Raw genomic sequence first — 18,491 nt, 5'->3', positions numbered from 1 at the left:
TTCCAGCACCCCAGTTTTGCTGCATGTGCAATATTTTTATACCTATATTTTCAAACTGTTTTTAGATTATTTTATCAAAGAGTTTTATATAGTCAAGAGAAGGAAAAACAGGCATATGTCTAGAGCAAGTCAAGGTGCTGAAGATAGGCAATAAATCAAATCATATTGATATTGATTTGTACAATGGTACACCAGAATTTATCAAGTTATTTTTGAGGTCTGGCATTAGAGAAAACCTGTAGCCTGCTCAAAATCGTGTCAGCTATTTTCTGGGCTGAACCGATATCATACTTCAACTCTCTCTCTTTGTGATCCAATTCCACCTGTCCCTCTTTTCTCCCCAGATGTCTGGATTTTAGTGCTGGTCTATAGATCTGTAATAATAAATGTATTAAATTTCTTCAAAAAGTGTATTTGTGGCTCATAAATGTATATGATCTTCCACCCTGTATGTTGTTTTGTGTTTTTGTAGCTCTCTATAGTTAGCTGCTTTTAGATATAATATGCAACTGAAAGGCCACTAGAAAGTCATGAGAGCGTCTGCAAACTTATTAAAAAGGTATTTCTCACATCAATTCTTTGGCTATGGAAACTGCAATATTCATGGGAAATGCATCTTGTCATCTCGCTCAGTGATTCCTCATGAATAATGAGCATGTCACATAAATACTGGTTAAAGTGTTCCTCTATAGTGTCACTGATTCTGAGTAAACTGATAGGGGGCATTCAGGTTCAGCACACTAAATGGCTGTTTCCACAGTATGTTGATTTAGGTGTAGAAGCTAGAAGCACTAGAAAAGTATGTAGATAGTTTAGTAAAGGCAAATAATAAAAAAAATATTTTGAAAACACACTACAAACATTGTGTACTATATATAATATTTCATCAGGAAATGTTTATTGATGATGCACATGTGCTTTGATAATTCAGCTTTATTTGTCGGCGTACAATGTGCGTTTAATTTTATGGAAATGGAATTTTCTTGCTTGGCTTTATATTTCCTGCATCTGTTCAATGATTGGTGTATTTGCAGTGTGTTATACTTTGCTTGTAATACTTAAATTAAAAAAAATTAGTACAACTGAAATAAAGGAAACCCCCAAATATAATTGTCTTGGAGCCTTTAGGCTTTCGGTAATAGTCAGCCTCTAGGCTCACCATCTTGGAGGTACTAGTGTGCATCTTTGGATAAAATCTGACATTAATTAGGTGATGTGCAACTGTTAAAGTGAGTTCTTTTTATTCACTGCTCATTCTCTTCTGCAGGCGGACTGGATTTTAAACATTGGTGAGCAGGCGTTGGATATCAGCATTGTCTCCTTTAATCACACTGCTTTCTCAATCTTTGTACTTGGCGAAAGAAATTTCTTCTGCCTCAAAGAGAACGGACAGATCCGCTTCATGAAAAAGCTTGAGTACAGTCCAAGCTGCTTCCTTCCATATTGTTCAGGTTAGTTGGGGAATTATGAAACGCAGTGTTTTCTGTTCCACTGGACTAGATGTACAAATTTATATAGGCATTAATATGCTGTCTGCATACACTGTTCCTCCTGATAATTTACAGACACCCTTTTTGGCAGTAAATGAAGGTAATAAAAAATGTAACATTTAATCAATATATTGTGTTTAAAGCTGCTATCAATTCATTTTACCTGTACTGGGCCGGATGTGTGTCTGCATGCTTAGTCGTTTCTTGCCTCAAGTATAACACAACAAGAAAATGAAAGCGGCTGTAATTTACTTAAATATTAATACAGCCTACCTACAGGTCTTCACGAGGAACATAAACATGAAATATAAATTGATCTTACTTCCCCTCTGCTTCCCATCTCTAGGTCAAGGAAGTATATTCACTGTTAGTGGGAAAAGTTTATTTTTCTATAGTTATCCTAAAATATATCGGCGCAGGTAATGCTACCTAAGGCGTCAACATATATTTATTAGCATAAGCTGCTTGCTTGCGTAGAGAAGTATTTATCATATGTATTATTCTGAAAGGATCAGGTCAATTTTTATTGATTTTTCAAAAAAACAAGATGCAAAAAATAAACTATTTTTGAAAGCAAAGTGTAAAGATTCACAGAGGACACCAAGGCTCTGTTTAGTGCCCGCACACAATCACATATAAATATCTATTAACTAAGAGTGTTGTCAGGCAGAAAGTCCAGGGCATGATATACAGTTTACCTATCTATGATAACAATTGCAGACATCCTGTCAGATAGTTAGTATCTAGTAATTTTTCAAGTCTCAACTCTGTGCGTGCTGCAAACTGAACCTTTAGGATTAGAAAAGTGCGCAAGGCAGGCCCCTGGGATACCTCCCCTCCCCCATCAGAACAACTGGACAGCTAGTCCATTGAGGCTATATCTGCTGAACAGGCCCTGTAACGTGAACCATACCAGCTGGACCAAATCGTACCGTATTTGTTTTGCTTTTCTACATTTGTAGAGCTTGCCAGTTGTGGAATTCCAGAGGGTCCGGGGCAAGTCAAACCTGAGCTATAATGACTTTAGCCTAGGTCACCAAACTAACAATATATTTGAAAATAAATTTATCTGTAAGGTCTTCAAGGGAGGTACCAAACAAGCACCACTTGGAACCTATGGCGTGGGCAGCAGGCACGGTAGCAAGAACACAATCCCAGATCTCACACCAAAACCTATAAACCATCGGGCTGTCTCATAACATATGCCAGAACCCACTACCAGAGTAGTTTTGCTGTTTTAGTTAGTTGACAAAGCTGTCATAATTTCCTTTAATTTGCATGAGATGTAGATGTTTTTATTTCTAAAAATATTTTCTGTCCTTTGTTCACTGAATCTACCTTAGTGATATGTCTGATAATTTGATGCCGTACTCCACTCTTCTCTTGCCGATATGCTAGTTTCAAGCAGGCTGAGTGAAATGTGAGCGCCGTACTGTCTGAGACCATGTGACTCACCATGGAGTTTTAACATCAGTGGTTTTATTAAATTTTAACAAACTTGTGGGATACAGAAAGCAAAAAGGAGTAGAGGGGGTATACAAAATAAAGAGGGGGGTACATAAGGAGGAAGATCATTTGTTTTGTTTTTTAACTCACCAAATGTAAATTTACTTTAATATCCTTGGATTATATTTCTGTTGCATTCACTTCACACCAATAACAAATTATTCTTTTAGTGTGTCGCACAGCAAAAGCTGTTTGTCATTGAAAGAAATTAGTTCAAATACTATGTATACATTCATTTATCTCCATATTCGCCCCTGTAAAGTACAAGTGCAACTTATCTACTTTACAATATTTTACCCTTTTAATTCTAAATTTCTCATCAGACAATGATCTAGACATGTGGGAGGGGGATATGGCAATGACATTTTAACTGTGTATTAAAAAACTATAATGTTAATTTAGGAAAAATGACCTAAAGTGGACTTTATATAAAGAACGGACTTTCCACTTTTGGGTACAGTTAACATTTGATGCATGGATTCCTACAACTTGTACGAAATATATTGCTTTACGTTTCTGGCTTTCTGTATTTTTGACCTAAGCCTTTATTTTGTCAGATAGTGTTGTTTATCTTTTTGCCCTTGATTACCACACATAATTTCTCCTTGCATGTAGATGCATGAACTAACCAGTTTTATTTGCAAGAGCACCAAAGATAAACAACTAGATAATCTAAATGGCACTTAAGACTTAAGTTTTGTTTAAGATTACAAGTTAACTTTAAATCACCTTGAATGCATATCCTTCATTAAAAAACACTCATATTATAAGACATTTGACGATTAACTGGACAACAGTGTACATGATACATGTTATAAGTTGCTATTCTGGATTCTGTTGTTGCTCTCTGTTAGCACTGAGAGTCCTATGGTAAGGTACATTTGCTAATGACCATTTAATAATGCATTAATGACTATTAACGTCAACAAAGAATACTGCCCATTTAATCTAAGGACTATAATTCCTATTTTGCTATAAATCCACATGACCAATATTTCTATAATAAGCTTATGCTTATATTATCAAGAAAGACTGCACTCAAGATGTAGATTAATTTAGAACATTTTGTTTTCTTAATTAACATTTCAATTGTAACACTCTAAATAATGTAAAACAGTAAACAGTATATTTTACAAACGCAACAGGTGTCGTTTTCTCTGTTATCATAGATGTTAATACAATACATTACATTCATTGCCTGTTTTATAATTATATGGGTTATTAACTGTACATCAGTGAACATGATGCACTCAATGAAACAGATTACATTTATTTGTAGCAGCAGCTTTTACAGAGATGAATATCAATTTTTGCTGGGTGTCCTGAAGATTTCTAATGTACTGACATATTATTGCCAAGATGAAGGCAAATGGGAACATGTGAATGTCCCTGGCATAGAGTATCTTATTTTTCTCACAAAGTTTGTTTCTGGTCATTCTACAGTGAGCGAAGGAACAATAAACTCTTTGGTTGGAAACCATAATAACATGTTGCTTGTGTACCAGGATGTGACACTGAAGTGGGCAGCGCAGCTTCCACACATTCCTGTTGCCGTAAAAGTTGGCAATTTCCAGTAAGTATCTTTATATAACCGCACACATAGTACAACTACCTATCTTCACACGGTTATGGTTGTTGTGTGAGAGATTTATTTGTTCTTGTATATATACTTTTTTACATTTACAGTGTCTGTTGTCAGTGTGAAAAATGCAGTGGAATGCCTTGTAAATATACAAATATGTAAATATAACAGACATGTTTTTTTAAGTCTACTCAGCCATTCAGGATCTTGATCTCACAACAGGCCACATATGACGCTGGTCTAGTGCTCTGTGAAAGGATGCAAGAACATGAGCTGTGCTACATTTTTTTTTCCAGATTTTAGCAGTAACTCAACAGTTTATTAAGGACATCGATTGCAATACCTCGATTATTATTATAGCAATACCTCCGTTTACTAAGGGTAATCATTGCATACCTCTGAACATGACTGTCCACGGCAGCAGGACAGGGGGCGTAGCTTCACCCCACGAGGGCTACTTAGCGCTGTAAAGTCTTCTCACATGAGGCCCAAAGAAAAATGTTAACACTTACACATCTAAACAAGATAAAGGGGGTTGCCCAAGGAAAAGCTTAAGATCACAGGTTGAGGAAGGGTTGATTATAAAGAGAGACCCAGGGAGACTAGACTTTCTGAAAGGAGATGGAGGAGTTCCTCAGGATACTGGCTATGTATTTAATTTGGTATGTTTGTAAAATAATTGGTTGACCACTGTTAAAGTGTCTGTGTGGAGGGGAACTCCACTTTTAATATTTTTATTTTAGTAATAGCTATCAAAAGCTTAGCTAGATGCCCAGCTAGAAGGAACCAGCGAGGTAATGCTAGAACATCCAGATATAATTACGTTAACAAAGTGAGGTGAACCATGGGGCAGAACTCACAGTACACCCTGTTTCTGCCAGTGTAGCTAATTAGATTTTCCTTGCAGGATGATCCAGGGTAAGTTTATACAAGTGCCTATGCAGTGCACTACCTTAGTTAATAAGGTTCAGTACTGTGTCCAAGGCACCTCTGTCTTGTCTAGTACCTGCCAGACATCTGCAATGAGCTACAAGCATGAATTCAGATTAGCTATAACAAAGGACAGAGGATGTTTTTTCTATTTCTTGTCTGTGCACTATAATTTTAATTGGAACTGAATTTAGTGCTATTACTGCAGACTCCTGACCATAAATTTGATATGATTTTAATTACATTTTGCAATTTTGTAGTGTGTGTGTTGGAAAAAATAGGAGCTTAACACCTAAGCACAGAAGTGCTGGATGCTAGTACTGTTATTTAGATTATTAGATAATATCTTTTTTTATTTTCAATAAGCCATTTTAATTTAACAATACAATGTTTGATTCAGGCTATATATATATATATAACCAATGTAAAGTGCAGGATATATGCAACTATTAGACGATTTGGCTCTCCAGTGGATTGCGTTTTAGCATTTTCTACAAATCACTTGTCACTTTACTCGCTTGTCTTAATTACAATCAGGAATGATTTGAATAGTGGTAGAACTGGCAAATCAGCAGAGTGGTTGTATGGAACACTGTGTGAGCCAGTTCAGTCAGATACCAGGAAAATAAAAGTTTAAGTATGTGATTTAATGCTGTCAAATAAAAATGGAAAAAAGGCGACAAGAGGATTTAAGAACAAAGGTGCTGTTAAGTCACTATATCCAGATGTAAAAATGTTGTTTGTTCTCCCCTCTAGTCCATCTGCTGTTCTTACTGTAACTGCCATCACCACATCATTAAAACATTTCTAAATAACATGTGAAGTTGACCTTTTAATAAGGAAAAATCATAATCTCTTGTGAATTATTTTATTTCAAGGAAGAATGCTATCGTTTAACATTAATTGACTGCAATGATTGAATTCTAGATATTGGTAATTATTTTTTTTTCTTTTGCAAACCGTTTTAATTTATAGATGTTTTGCTTACATAGTTTGAGTTCACACAGCTATTTTATTGGTAAATAAATTTTAAGTTTTCATTTCTCATTGTCCGTCCTCTTAGAGAGCTTTTACTCGCAAAGAACCTTTGTAGATGTGTGTGTTTGTATGTATATGTATATATACAGTGTGTGTATGTTTATTTATATATATATATATATATATATATATATATATATATATATGTATATATATTATAGTACTGTGCAAGAGTTTTTAGGCAGATGTGGAAAAATTGTTGCACAGTAAGAATGCTTTCAAAAATAGAAGTTTTAATAGCTTATTTTCATCAATTAACAAAATGCAAAGTGAATGAACAGAAGAGATATTTAAATCAAATCAATATTTGGTGTGAACACCTTCAAAACAGCATCAATTGTTCTAGGTACACTTGCACACAGTTTTTGAAAGAATCCGGCAGGGAGGTCGTTCCAAACATCTTGGAGAACTAACCACAGATCTTCTGTGGGAGTGTGCTTGCTTAGATCCTTCTGTCTCTTCATTTAGTCCCAGACAGACTCGATGATGTTGAGATCAGGGCTCTGTGGGGGTCATATCATCACTTCCAGGACTACTTCTTCTTCTTTATGATGTAGATAGTTCTTAATGATATTGACTGTATGTTTGGGGTCGTTGTCCTGCTACAGAATACATTTGGAGCCAATCAATACCATCAGATGTACTATAAGCACCAGCATGCCTATGTGCCAGCATACACTGACACCCAGGGCAGCTGGGCCCTCTAGTGCACCAATGCACAATGTAAATAAGACACCCCTCCTTCAAACCACAAAATTTTATTATTTATTTATTTTTTTATTTATTTAATTACAAAAAAAAAACAAAAAACATACTTCCCAGCTCAATCCAGATTGCCTTATTAAACAAAACATTAAAATATTCGAAGTGTGTTCCCAAAAAAAAAATTCTTGTCTGGTAGCTTGAGCCCCAATATAATCCATCTGGAACATGCTTGGTAAAATACAAAAAACTCTACCAGTGAGCACAAAACAGCTTCTGAATACAGAAGCAACCCACTGCATAATGAAATCTAACAGCTCACGGGTTTGTCCCCTCGATTTTCCTCTGACCAGCACTAGGATGGCAGCACTGCAGCTAATATGACTGGGGAGGGGGTGGGAGGCATGTTTTTTTTTACATGGTATTTATTTTTAACACTGTTTACTGTCGTCTGCTTCAGGCGCTAGACCCGCTGGCATTGCTGAGTTAATATTGGCATTGTTACTGTCAGCATTTTCATTCTCTGCAATCACAATGTTTTATGAGTGTCGGGGGAAATTGAGATTTCAGTATTTAGACTGTCAACATTTTCATCTCGGCATGATAAGTGTTAGTATTTCTTTTGTCAGGATTTCGTGCGAAACCTGATCAAGCCCGGCGCTCCCATTAGGCAATCTTAGGCAGTTGCCTAGGGCGCCGGGACCTTCAGGGCGCCGCTGACTAGATTTTCTAATCTAGTCAGCGGCTTGGGAGAAAAGTGCAGCTGCGGCGGGGTGCCGCCGCTGTTTGTCAGTGTCCACGGTCCTCTTCTTCTTTTCATCTCACACATGACTGAGTCAGTGATCATGTGACAGTCTGTCGGCGGCGCCTCAGAGAAGTAAGTATCAGACAGTGTGAATAAACAGACAGTGTGAATAAAGTTCTTTCAGACGCCCCCTCCCCTTCCAGCATGCATCGCTCCGCCTCCTGTGGAGCAGGCATTGAAAAGAAGAGAAGAGAAAAGAGAAGAGGTTAGAAGAGTTCCCCTGCATCTCCTGACTCCAGGAGAAAAAAGAGTAAGTAAATAAAATCTAATTATTTATTTATAATTTATTATTTTTAAAAAACAGGGTGCCCAAAGTAGGGAGGTAAAAAAAAATGGGTGGGTGATATGACTTTTTTTTGGCACCTCATGCTCTATATTTGACTTGCAAACTATGTGGTAGAATTTCTACCCCATAGTTTGCAAGTCAAATATAGAGCATGAGGTGCCAATAAAATTGACATTTTTTTCCACCATAGTTTGTAAATAAAATATAGAGCATGAGGTGGCAAATTGTAATTTTTATAACATTTGCCACCTCATGCTCTATATTTTATTTTCAAACTATGGTGGGGAGGGGGGGGGGGGGGTTAATTTTTCCTAGGGCTCCGAGATCCCTAGCACCGGTCCTGAACCTGATGTCTCATACCTTTCCTCCCAGCATGACTCCATTTCAAATAGTTCTACTGAAAGTGTAAAGAAACAATTTCTACACACAGGAAAACAATACCTATATGTGTTGTTGAAATTTGAATTTATATTTCAATGTTTGTAAATCATACTTGGCAATATTGTCAAAACATTTCAAGGGACTAGTTTGGTACTAAACTGATGCATGAAATGTCTACTGTGTTTGTCGTCCTTGGAGCAGTAATATAACCATCATGTTTATAATGTACTTATTTGTACTATTTTTATTTTTTTTTAAGTACTCCTTTTCAATGAATAACTTGGAAAGCATAGTCTATATTGGAGAATATGGACATTTCCAGGGATAGATTTTGAAATCCTGAATCTGTCCCTAATGATTATTGTAAATATTGTTGAATGGTAATGCATATTTTATTACACATGTAACACATTTGCATTGTTACATTTTTTAAAAATTTTCCAGGGGTAAATGTCTAAGTGCAATGTGTGTTAATAAAAATATGTACTACTCAAACAGAATTTCACAGTTTAACATATAGCAGCTTTCAATTAATTAATTGGCAAAGCCAGTATTATTTTTGCCATTAATACGCCTATTGTTGTCGCCAAGAAAAATTAGTCATTGGCGTAAGGAAACACTATTTTTAGCCAGCAAAAATTATACAAAACAGAGTAATATTAAAGTTCCAGAACTCTTATTAGTGGTCTGGTAGAAACATGTGCCTGCTACTACTGGACATCTGTAGCTATAAAGCAGGGCTTTGTTAACTGCATAACTGATTTCTTTGCTTCTTTTTTTTTATCCTTGTTTGGACTCCTCAATGTTAGAAGTATCTCCTTATAGCACATACCACGTTCTCTTGGACTCCGACTCTGTTGTTTTGTTTTCCATTCTCTTAATCTCTCTTCAATCACTATTGTATACTAACTTTTGTTCTAGTCACATGGCTCTTTCTGGTTAGCAGTGATTGATTGTAGTGGAAATATAGAAATGGTATGGAAAAGGCAAATGAATGGAATTTTATAGTTTTACAATCAAAGCAGTAGGTGAATTGGCGGTATGGAATGCCACCGTATACCAGCCCACTTCAACCAATGCTGGTTAGTTAAAGAAAAAAATGTTAATATATTACTTAAAGTTAATTTCTGTTCAGTCATATGATTTTTGTTATCTATCAATTAAACATATTTCTAATTGAATTGTGAGTAAGTGTGTTTTGAAAGTAAAATTGGCTTATGTTGAAAATGTAGTACAGGCTCAGGCCTTGGGGAGCAAGCGTGCCCCTTTCTAACTTCCATTAGTGTAGGCAAAGCAAAGTACTGAGACACAAATGTCTAACAAAATAAGTAGTCCATAATAATTACGAATTACTGGTAGAAACACTAACATTTTACAGATGGCACCTGATAGAAGTTGGATCAATTGAGCACTGTGGCTCTCACGACAAGCCTCACCTGTACATGCGTGACTTGGTTGTGAAAGGGTTAATTAAAACAAAATCACTTCCTCTGTCTAAAAATTACTAAATTCCCCCAAAATTCTAACTCACACTCACTATTATCCACCCAATTCTGCCACCACTACGACTTGGTTCAAGAGCTGACACTCTTTGGAAGTCTTCAATTAATCCCTGACTTATATCACAATGCAATCACAATCTGAATGAGAGATATTGTAAACCAAATAATTACCTGTATTTATTTATGTAGCATTTATAAAAATGAAGTCTGTCTGACACGTTCTTTCTTTAAGAACACAAAAACAGAACAGTACTAAATGGAGTTTAATATGACGAACATAATCACAATGCTTATTCAATAAAAAAAGATAACAAATTGACATACTGTAGTACAAATCGATACATAATTCTTTAAAATAAAACAGGATTAAATCCAATGATCATAGCACTCTCACATACACGTTTGCATATTCTGCTGTGTGGGGAAGGCTAGAAGGTTTGGAGATTTCATCAGTAGAAAGACTGAACCCCGAGTGCCGACATTTTCGCTAAATTTCATTATCATTTTAAACCGGCTCTCTTGCTCATCCCGTCCCTTTTATCTGCTACTCACTGAAGGAAGTGTTTGTATACTAATCTGTTTTACTACTGTTTCAGTAGCCTTATTGTTCCAACACACTTATCACATTACATTTTATTTATACATATCATAAACTGAATATGATTCTCCACACATAGGCATAGGAAGAGTCCTTTGGAAGATGCATTATTCTTATGTTTTCCTTATATGGCTGGTATCTATGGTTGACAAATGTCATGCCATTGATTTCAGTAGTTGCAAATATGTACAGGCATCTTCTAAAATATGGATTATGAATAGTACAGTTGTGATGAATCTTCCTTACAGGAGACTTTATAATGCACTTGGAGGATCCACAGAGATATTGTAGGCACAGTATCTGGGCTGAGCCATAAAACATACTGTAGATGACAGACTGACCTTACCTTGGAATAAACAATCCAGTGGTGGGACAAGACGCAGGGAAGAGGATAGAACAAAATTGGTTTGAGGGGGGGATGATATAAATGTGGGTCTGCCCCTTTGGTGGGATAGAAGCACCCTGGAAGTACAAGTGAAAAAGTACATACCAGTTGCCATTTCAATTCCCTCCAATGTTCCTGCCCTCTAAATGAGAACCCGGTCCAGACCTGACCAAGTAAATAGAAAAAAGCTGGAAGATAAGTGGAGTAAGTCAGACAGAAAATGAAAACTAATTGCAAAAAATAAATTAAATGCAAAGGGCCCGAACAAACAGGTAGATCTTTAAATAAATTTCTTGAGCAGATTTGATGCAGAGAATATACCAAAATATGACAATGTAACAAAAACAATCTAGGATGCAGTGCACACTTATGTGAGCGAGTTACAACAATTAAAATAGTCAACAATCATAAATGAAAAAGAGAAGAAAACAAACAAAAGAGCCAAAAAGTCATGCTAAAGGAAGTATGTATTTCCAGACCTGAAAGCTCAGTAAGGAACAATTCTATGTACTGGTACAAAGGTAAAATGTTGTTTTGCCCAATAAAAGTCAGTTTTTATGCAAATATCTACTTAGTGTCTCCCATCTTTAGGCCTCAATCCTTCCCCTAACAGTCCGGGTTTAAGGGATATATTTGCAGTACAGGTGACTTAATTAGTGCCTCAGTCACTTTGGTTCAACTATTTGTGTCCAAGCATAAATATTTCTACAACTGATTCAAAACTATTAGGGGGCTTGAGTACTGAATATGGAAGTCATGAATCTAATTAGTTGCTCAGATCCACCTTTTTCTATTCACCTGTTTTCATAATGTCTTCAATGTTGTTGTAATTTTGTGTGAACATGAAAAAAAATGCCTTTGTTCTTCTTCACTGTCGTACTTTTCACAGTCAAATAATATTACATTTAAATATAATAAAAGAAAATCTATTCCTTATCCCCCATCCTCAGTTGGTAAAAGTGAGTTACTCTTTAACATCACTCTGTTTATACTTGTGCACTGTAATGTGATGGGTACTAGTGGCGTGTCTTATTTGTTTTCCAAGTAAATACACCTTGGCTTACTGTATACCAACGTACTGAGGACTGGGCTTCTCATCATGAAATTGCTAATTTGACACTGATTTATACCTTAATTGGATAGCGTAAAGTGTAGGTCACTCAGAAATGCTTTGTTCTACAAATGGTAAAAATAAACATTTATTTACAGTATATTGGGTATACAATTATATATATTGTTCATAGGCAAACCGTGGGGGGCTTCCTAGTGCTTGGAAACCCCCTGGGGCACTGTATAATTGAGGTGTCTGGACCCTGCCCCTGCTTCACACGGCTCTGCTTGAAAAGGGAGAGCTGCGTGCACCTAACAGTAGTGCATGCAGCATTGCCCATGTATATTATGGGAACAGGGAGAGTTGGAGAGCAGCCAAGCACTGTCTAAAATTATAGCCATGCATGCTGGTCACGCCCACTGGCGGCGTGGTGTGGAAACCCCCCTCTACAAATCCTGCGTTTGCCCCTGTTGTTTTTCATTATTCTGTCTGAAATGTTTCCTCCGTATAATCAGCATTTACCCAGCAGATGCTTCTTAACTGTAGACCTAACAAAAAAAAATATATTTTTTTTTAATTAAACTATTTATAGACCTGAAAGTAGAAAACATGAGCCAGTGCCATGAAGGTCTAAAACATGGCTCCATGTAAGAGTAAAGTGATGTGGAGTAACATCAAGGTCAGAGAAGATAAACAGTGGAATCATTTGTGAGAAATATATCTTAAGCCATTCCCAGAGAACATGGATAAAAGGCAATTGATTATTGTAGCACATTAACCCACAACCAAAACAGGTTTTCTACAGAACTCATACGCAAAAGCCTAGTTTAAATGTGCCCAGAATGTTTGCACATGATTTTCATTATTTTAAGAGCAACAAACCCATATACAGGGGATGTATTATCCACACTATATATGTAAAAGCACTTTAAAAACCTACTTAAACATATGATGTTGTACACTATCATAATTGTACACTTTCCCTAATATTCTGCCACCACATGTATATTGTAGGGGAAGCAACGTCTATTTTTTTTAGTCCATGTGAATCGTATATGGTAACTTGTCTTTTTTTTTATATTGGCTAGCTTATATAGCTGTTAACATCTATTCCTTTATATAAGCTACTTGAGAAAAACAAGCCCTTTTGACGCCATAAGCATAATGTGATTTAAAGCTATACAGTATATCATTTTCACATTAGTCTGTGGAAAAAAATCTGTCTTTCAGAAATAGGAGAATGAATAGGATTTGGATGATAACATTTTTACATTGATAGTCACTCTATGTACATCTCATGTAACATACAGGAGCATGATATTCCTTCAATTTTCCACAATGGGTTTATTCAGATGAGTGAAGTGCACTTTAATGGCTCCCCAGTTGCTCTCCAGCACTGCCTAAATCTCATCACCCTCCGAAAGTAACCCACTTTCTAGAGTATTTTACTCACTTCATGTTCACGGATCACTTAGCCCTTTTTCTTTGTGTTCTTTAGTTTAGTTTTTATGGTGGTATTATTTGACATTAAAGAGTTAGTCTGTCAACAGCTGTTAAATGAGTTTTTTGTTCCGGCTGAGAACTCTACTGTGGATTTTCAGTCATTGCCTAGTCATAGCTTGACATCTCTTTCAAAGTTCTGCCAGACAAATTGTTTGTGAAAGTTGGAGAATGTGTTTTTATATTTAAAAAAATAAATATTTGTATATAATTTTGTGTACGCACATATAAAAATGTATTTAGAAAAAATTATACATTATTATTTGAATGAGACTGCATCTTTTGTATGTATAATTTACACAAACATGGTAATTGACCATAAATATAAGTAATATTTACATGTGAAATATATTTTATATGTATGCATGTGTCTTTTTAGATGTAATGACTAAATATACAATAATAAATTCAATCTGTAATGGTATTTTTTGATTTTCTTGATTATTTGTAGTTATAACTATCTACCATTTGATTTTGCTTTCCTTATTTAAGGTCACTTTGAGACATACATTTAGTGGCCACTTTATTATGTACAATTTTACAGTATTGGGTTGGACTCAACTTTGCCCACAGAACAACTTGAATCCCTTATGGTATGGATTCAACAAGATGCTGGAAACATTCCTTAGAGATTTTGATCCATGTTGACATTATAGCATGACACAGTTGCTGCAGATTTGTTGACTGCACATTCATGCTGTGAATCTCCCATTCCACCACATCCCAGAGGTGGTCTATTGGATTGAGATGTGATGACTGTGGAGGCCACTGTTGTACACTGATCTCATTGTCATGTTCATGGAACTTTCTTGAGATGAAGTGTGATTTGTGACATGCTGCTTCATCCTCGTGGAAATAGACATTAGAAGATAGGTAGACTGTGGCTATAAACAGATGCACATGGTCAGCAACAATACACATGTAGGCTGTGTAATTTAAATAACTCTCAGTTGGTATTAAGGGGTCTAGTGTGTTTCAAGAAAATATCCCCCCACAATTACCCTACCACCTGCCTGCACCGTTTCAGCTCGTTGCTCAGGGAGCTGCGAGCTGAAATCCAGCGAGTAAATTACCGTATTAACTGTTTTTCCGCGCACAGTTACTGTAATAACGGTAATCGTGCGCGGACCGCAGGATTTTCGGCGTTTCCGCTGACAATTGAATATGCCCCAAACAGTGCAGGAAAAATCCATCACATTAGCAAATGGAACATAGTCACACATACATTGTATTAATATATATCATTCCAAACATAAAATAAGCATATTTTACCATAAATTTTAAAATAGGTTGTATTGACATTTAATAAAACAATCTGGATGGGACACATTTTTAAGAATTTATCTGCACATTTGTAGCTGACATAAGTGAGCTTGTATTAGAGGGAACGCTGGCAATATGTACAATCTGGTTCTTTCATATTGAAAGTTTAGAACCCTCTCTAAATAGCGGATGTCTAGGTCTTCCGCTCCAAACATCACCATAAACAGATCATTTTTGACCACCCTTGTCAGCAGGCAGCAATTACCAAATGCAGATATCTTTCTAGAGTCTGCTTCTTCGTCTTCCCAAGAAGTCCACACACATCATGTCTCTTTGTGCTTAGTACAGGCAAAATGAGGAAGATTTCTACTTTCCTATGTGGGACAAAGGCTTTGGGTCTTTTGATATGTGTTTCACATATGTTGATATGTGCTGGATTTGAATGTGCTTGCTAATGTGTCCAGAATACAAGTGATAACTCCTCCTGCACTAGTGCTAGACTGGTCTGGTTCATGCTTAAAGAGAGACCACAAGCATTAGGTCCCCTGCTTGAGTGGAAACCTATGCACAGGTTAGTTTGCATAGGCTGATTCCAGCTGTTAACAAGAAACCCGTAGAGTCATCCTGGGACTTCTTGTAGCCTCTCAGCCAAGCCCAATCGGTTTACCATGCTAGTTGTGATGTGGAAACTTGTGCACTGCCACTGATGTTACCAAGACCATGGGGCAAAAGTGTCTCAGTAATTATTATGGTATTGTATTTATTTTTCAAACATTACCTGTTATCTTTCTAATGGCAAAAAGTGCCACTTATTTTATAGTTCCTTTATACATTTTTTTGTATCACTTTTGTATTGTAGCGGTTCTGTGTTTATTGTGTTCACTTTCTTAAGTATTCAATTTATTATACTGTACAATAATGATATCGTGTCAAGAAAGTATTACTTTATAGTATTGTTTTGAGTTTTAAGATGGCAAATCACACACAAAAAGGATTTCCTTGTTTTTAGCATGTGTTGCCCAATCTTTGTGTAAGGGGAAAGCTCTTATCTCTTTTTTGAGGTCTTTGTGTTACAAGCTACATTTCCACTTTCTCTTCTTTCACTGCATGTGAACCTTCCAAGGTTTTGAGAAGGTAAACCTAGTAGTGATAATCTGTAACACAATTCTTTAGGCTTCTCTCATGCTTGAATAACAATACAAAAAGAATCTAGCTAACCTATATAACCTGTGCAATATGAACCGCTAACACTTACAAGGGTAAGTGTATTGTCAACAACTCGATCTTTAAATGTTTGTGCCATTTCTTGGCAGCAAATTAATCCATAGAAAAAGCCTTCCAGAGTTTTCTTGTAAGTCTTTGGTGAGGGCAACTGGTCTGTCTTTGATGCTAAAGCAAACCGCATGTTGTTTTTATGATTTAATAATACACATATATTGTCATAAATAAACTGTTGGGCACAGTTTAATATCTATGCTTACTGTACAAGTGAGGGAGATGGATAAAAGATAAAATCTTATGAACAAACACCAATAGAACAGTGTGAATAAATTCTCATGGAAAATGGCAATACGTGTCCTTACCAAGAAGTTGTATATGAATGAAGAATCTTGCAGACATGGGAGATTCTTGTTTTATTCAGCAAGAGGAAGCACATACATCATATATTATTTTAAATATGTAGTGTGCGCAATTATAGCAGTATTAATGCAGGTCACCACTTGAAAAATAGATTTCCTACCTGAAGTGCACTATAAACATATGGGATTATACTGCTTTAAACAACTGAATGATCCATAGTAAAAATCTTGTGCGAAGGTGATTGGAATTGCAGGTGACATTCTGCATGTGCCAAATCTGGTAATAGGTTTTGCAGAAACTCAGGAATACATTTCAGGCACACTGTAAATTAAGCTGTATAAGATAAGATAGAAATTTGGAAAGTTGTCTTTTTTTTCCACAGTGCTCGAAATGGAAATATATTTTTAGTAAATGAGATTTCATGGGACGTGTGGCAGTATTAAGGTATTCATTAGGCTAAGTACACAGTGTAGTCATTTCATGGAATAAAGCAGGAATGGTTTGTACTTTTTTAGCAGAAATATAATTACACCGTCAGAATGATTCCCTTACCAATCACCCCTTATAAGCTTCCTGAAAGTGTTTTTTTTCTTTTTCATAGTTAGTTCACTGTGACTGTGTTATTGCAATTGAAGCTCTTCCATTAAGGAAACTGTGTTTTATTATTCGGTTTTCTGAGGTAACATTAACAGAAAATATAGCCATATATTTATACAGCAATACTATGTAAAATTCCAGATGGCAAAACCATTTTTAACGTCTGTAATGTTCACAATGAATTTTGTGTCACCTAGCGCCAGTTGTTTATGGTTTAGATGTATATACCATATATGTTAATAATAAACTATGAAGAATGAAAGACCTCCCATTGTTTTTATATTCATATTGATATTTTCTGCATGTTATCAGCTTCAGTGTCAAAAGAGAGTATTTTTCTTTAATAAAAATGCAGCAAAAAAATATAGTAAAAAGACTATATTCTTAGTTACACATTCTGAAATATGTTAAATAAGGACTCCTTTTTGGTACTTTTTTTTTTTTTTTAAACCTGGTTTTATCTATTGTATGAAGTCAATTGTAATGGATTCTTGTCCAAAATGCATAGGTTTACAGAGCAAGATGGCTGTGGAGTCCGATGGGAGGTGTTGAGTGAAGTGAGGGTGTTCCTTGCAGTGTACGGGGTAACTCACCCGGTATACCTAGTTTTCTGGAGTTGTGAAAATATGAGATTTCATCTTGTGGAGCGAGATTAATGGGGGAGAGGGGGTTAGACATTTTGAGGGTGTCCCTTGCTGTGCGCATGGGCGTTATACTTTAAAAAAGGACATCATTTTTGCCCTAGCTCTAAGCTGGTGCAGATTGTGTCAGTACATTTAATGGGATTCATATTGTGCCCACGTCGGTGCAGAAGTCTATTTCTAGACTCACCTTGTCTAATGTGAAACAAAGCTTCAAATACATTAAAGTGACACAATTAAGGCAATCCTGATGTTTCCTCACTGTTGTGATTGATTTATGCCATGAATAAAGCTAACCCGTGATGTATAATAGGAGAAAATCAGAAAGGTTAAATGTAATTAAAGGGGTGGTTCTAAATTGTTAGGTGGTTGGTCTTTCATGTGACATTTATACTATTTCACGTTGCGCCTCTTCAGATTTGTGTGCCCCTTTGTACACTGAGGTGCACTAATAATATGTGGAGGCGTATTCTGAGGGTGGGCATACACCTTGATGTGTGCAGGGCAGCCAACTGCGTCCACTGGCGCATCAAGTAAGCATTGCAAATAAGATCCAGTGTGTCAGAGTTGCTGCAGGTAAGGATTTCCTCTTAGTCCTTCACAGTATAAAATGTTTCCCAGTTTAGTTAGTAGGAATGCATTGACTGTTTTGA

The 18,491-nt window shown here is 36.2% G+C and overlaps 1 protein-coding gene across 4 annotated transcripts in view; it reads left to right on the top strand.

Moving 5' to 3' along the window:
* Positions 1 to 18,491, top strand: part of BBS9 (Bardet-Biedl syndrome 9) — a 328,017-nt gene that overhangs the window by 71,246 nt on the left and 238,280 nt on the right. For all 4 annotated transcript variants that reach the window (XM_075212581.1, XM_075212584.1, XM_075212582.1 and 1 more), the window contains 2 exons: positions 1,268 to 1,451; positions 4,440 to 4,569. In XM_075212581.1, the coding sequence (XP_075068682.1) occupies positions 1,268 to 1,451; positions 4,440 to 4,569 (314 nt within the window). The remainder of the gene's footprint in view (positions 1 to 1,267; positions 1,452 to 4,439; positions 4,570 to 18,491) is intronic.

Source organism: Mixophyes fleayi, chromosome 5 (genome assembly GCF_038048845.1).
Source record: "Mixophyes fleayi isolate aMixFle1 chromosome 5, aMixFle1.hap1, whole genome shotgun sequence".
Taxonomy (NCBI): domain Eukaryota; kingdom Metazoa; phylum Chordata; class Amphibia; order Anura; family Limnodynastidae; genus Mixophyes; species Mixophyes fleayi.
The sequence above is the reverse complement of the archived record's forward strand: the minus strand, read 5'-3'. Positions and strand labels throughout refer to the sequence as shown.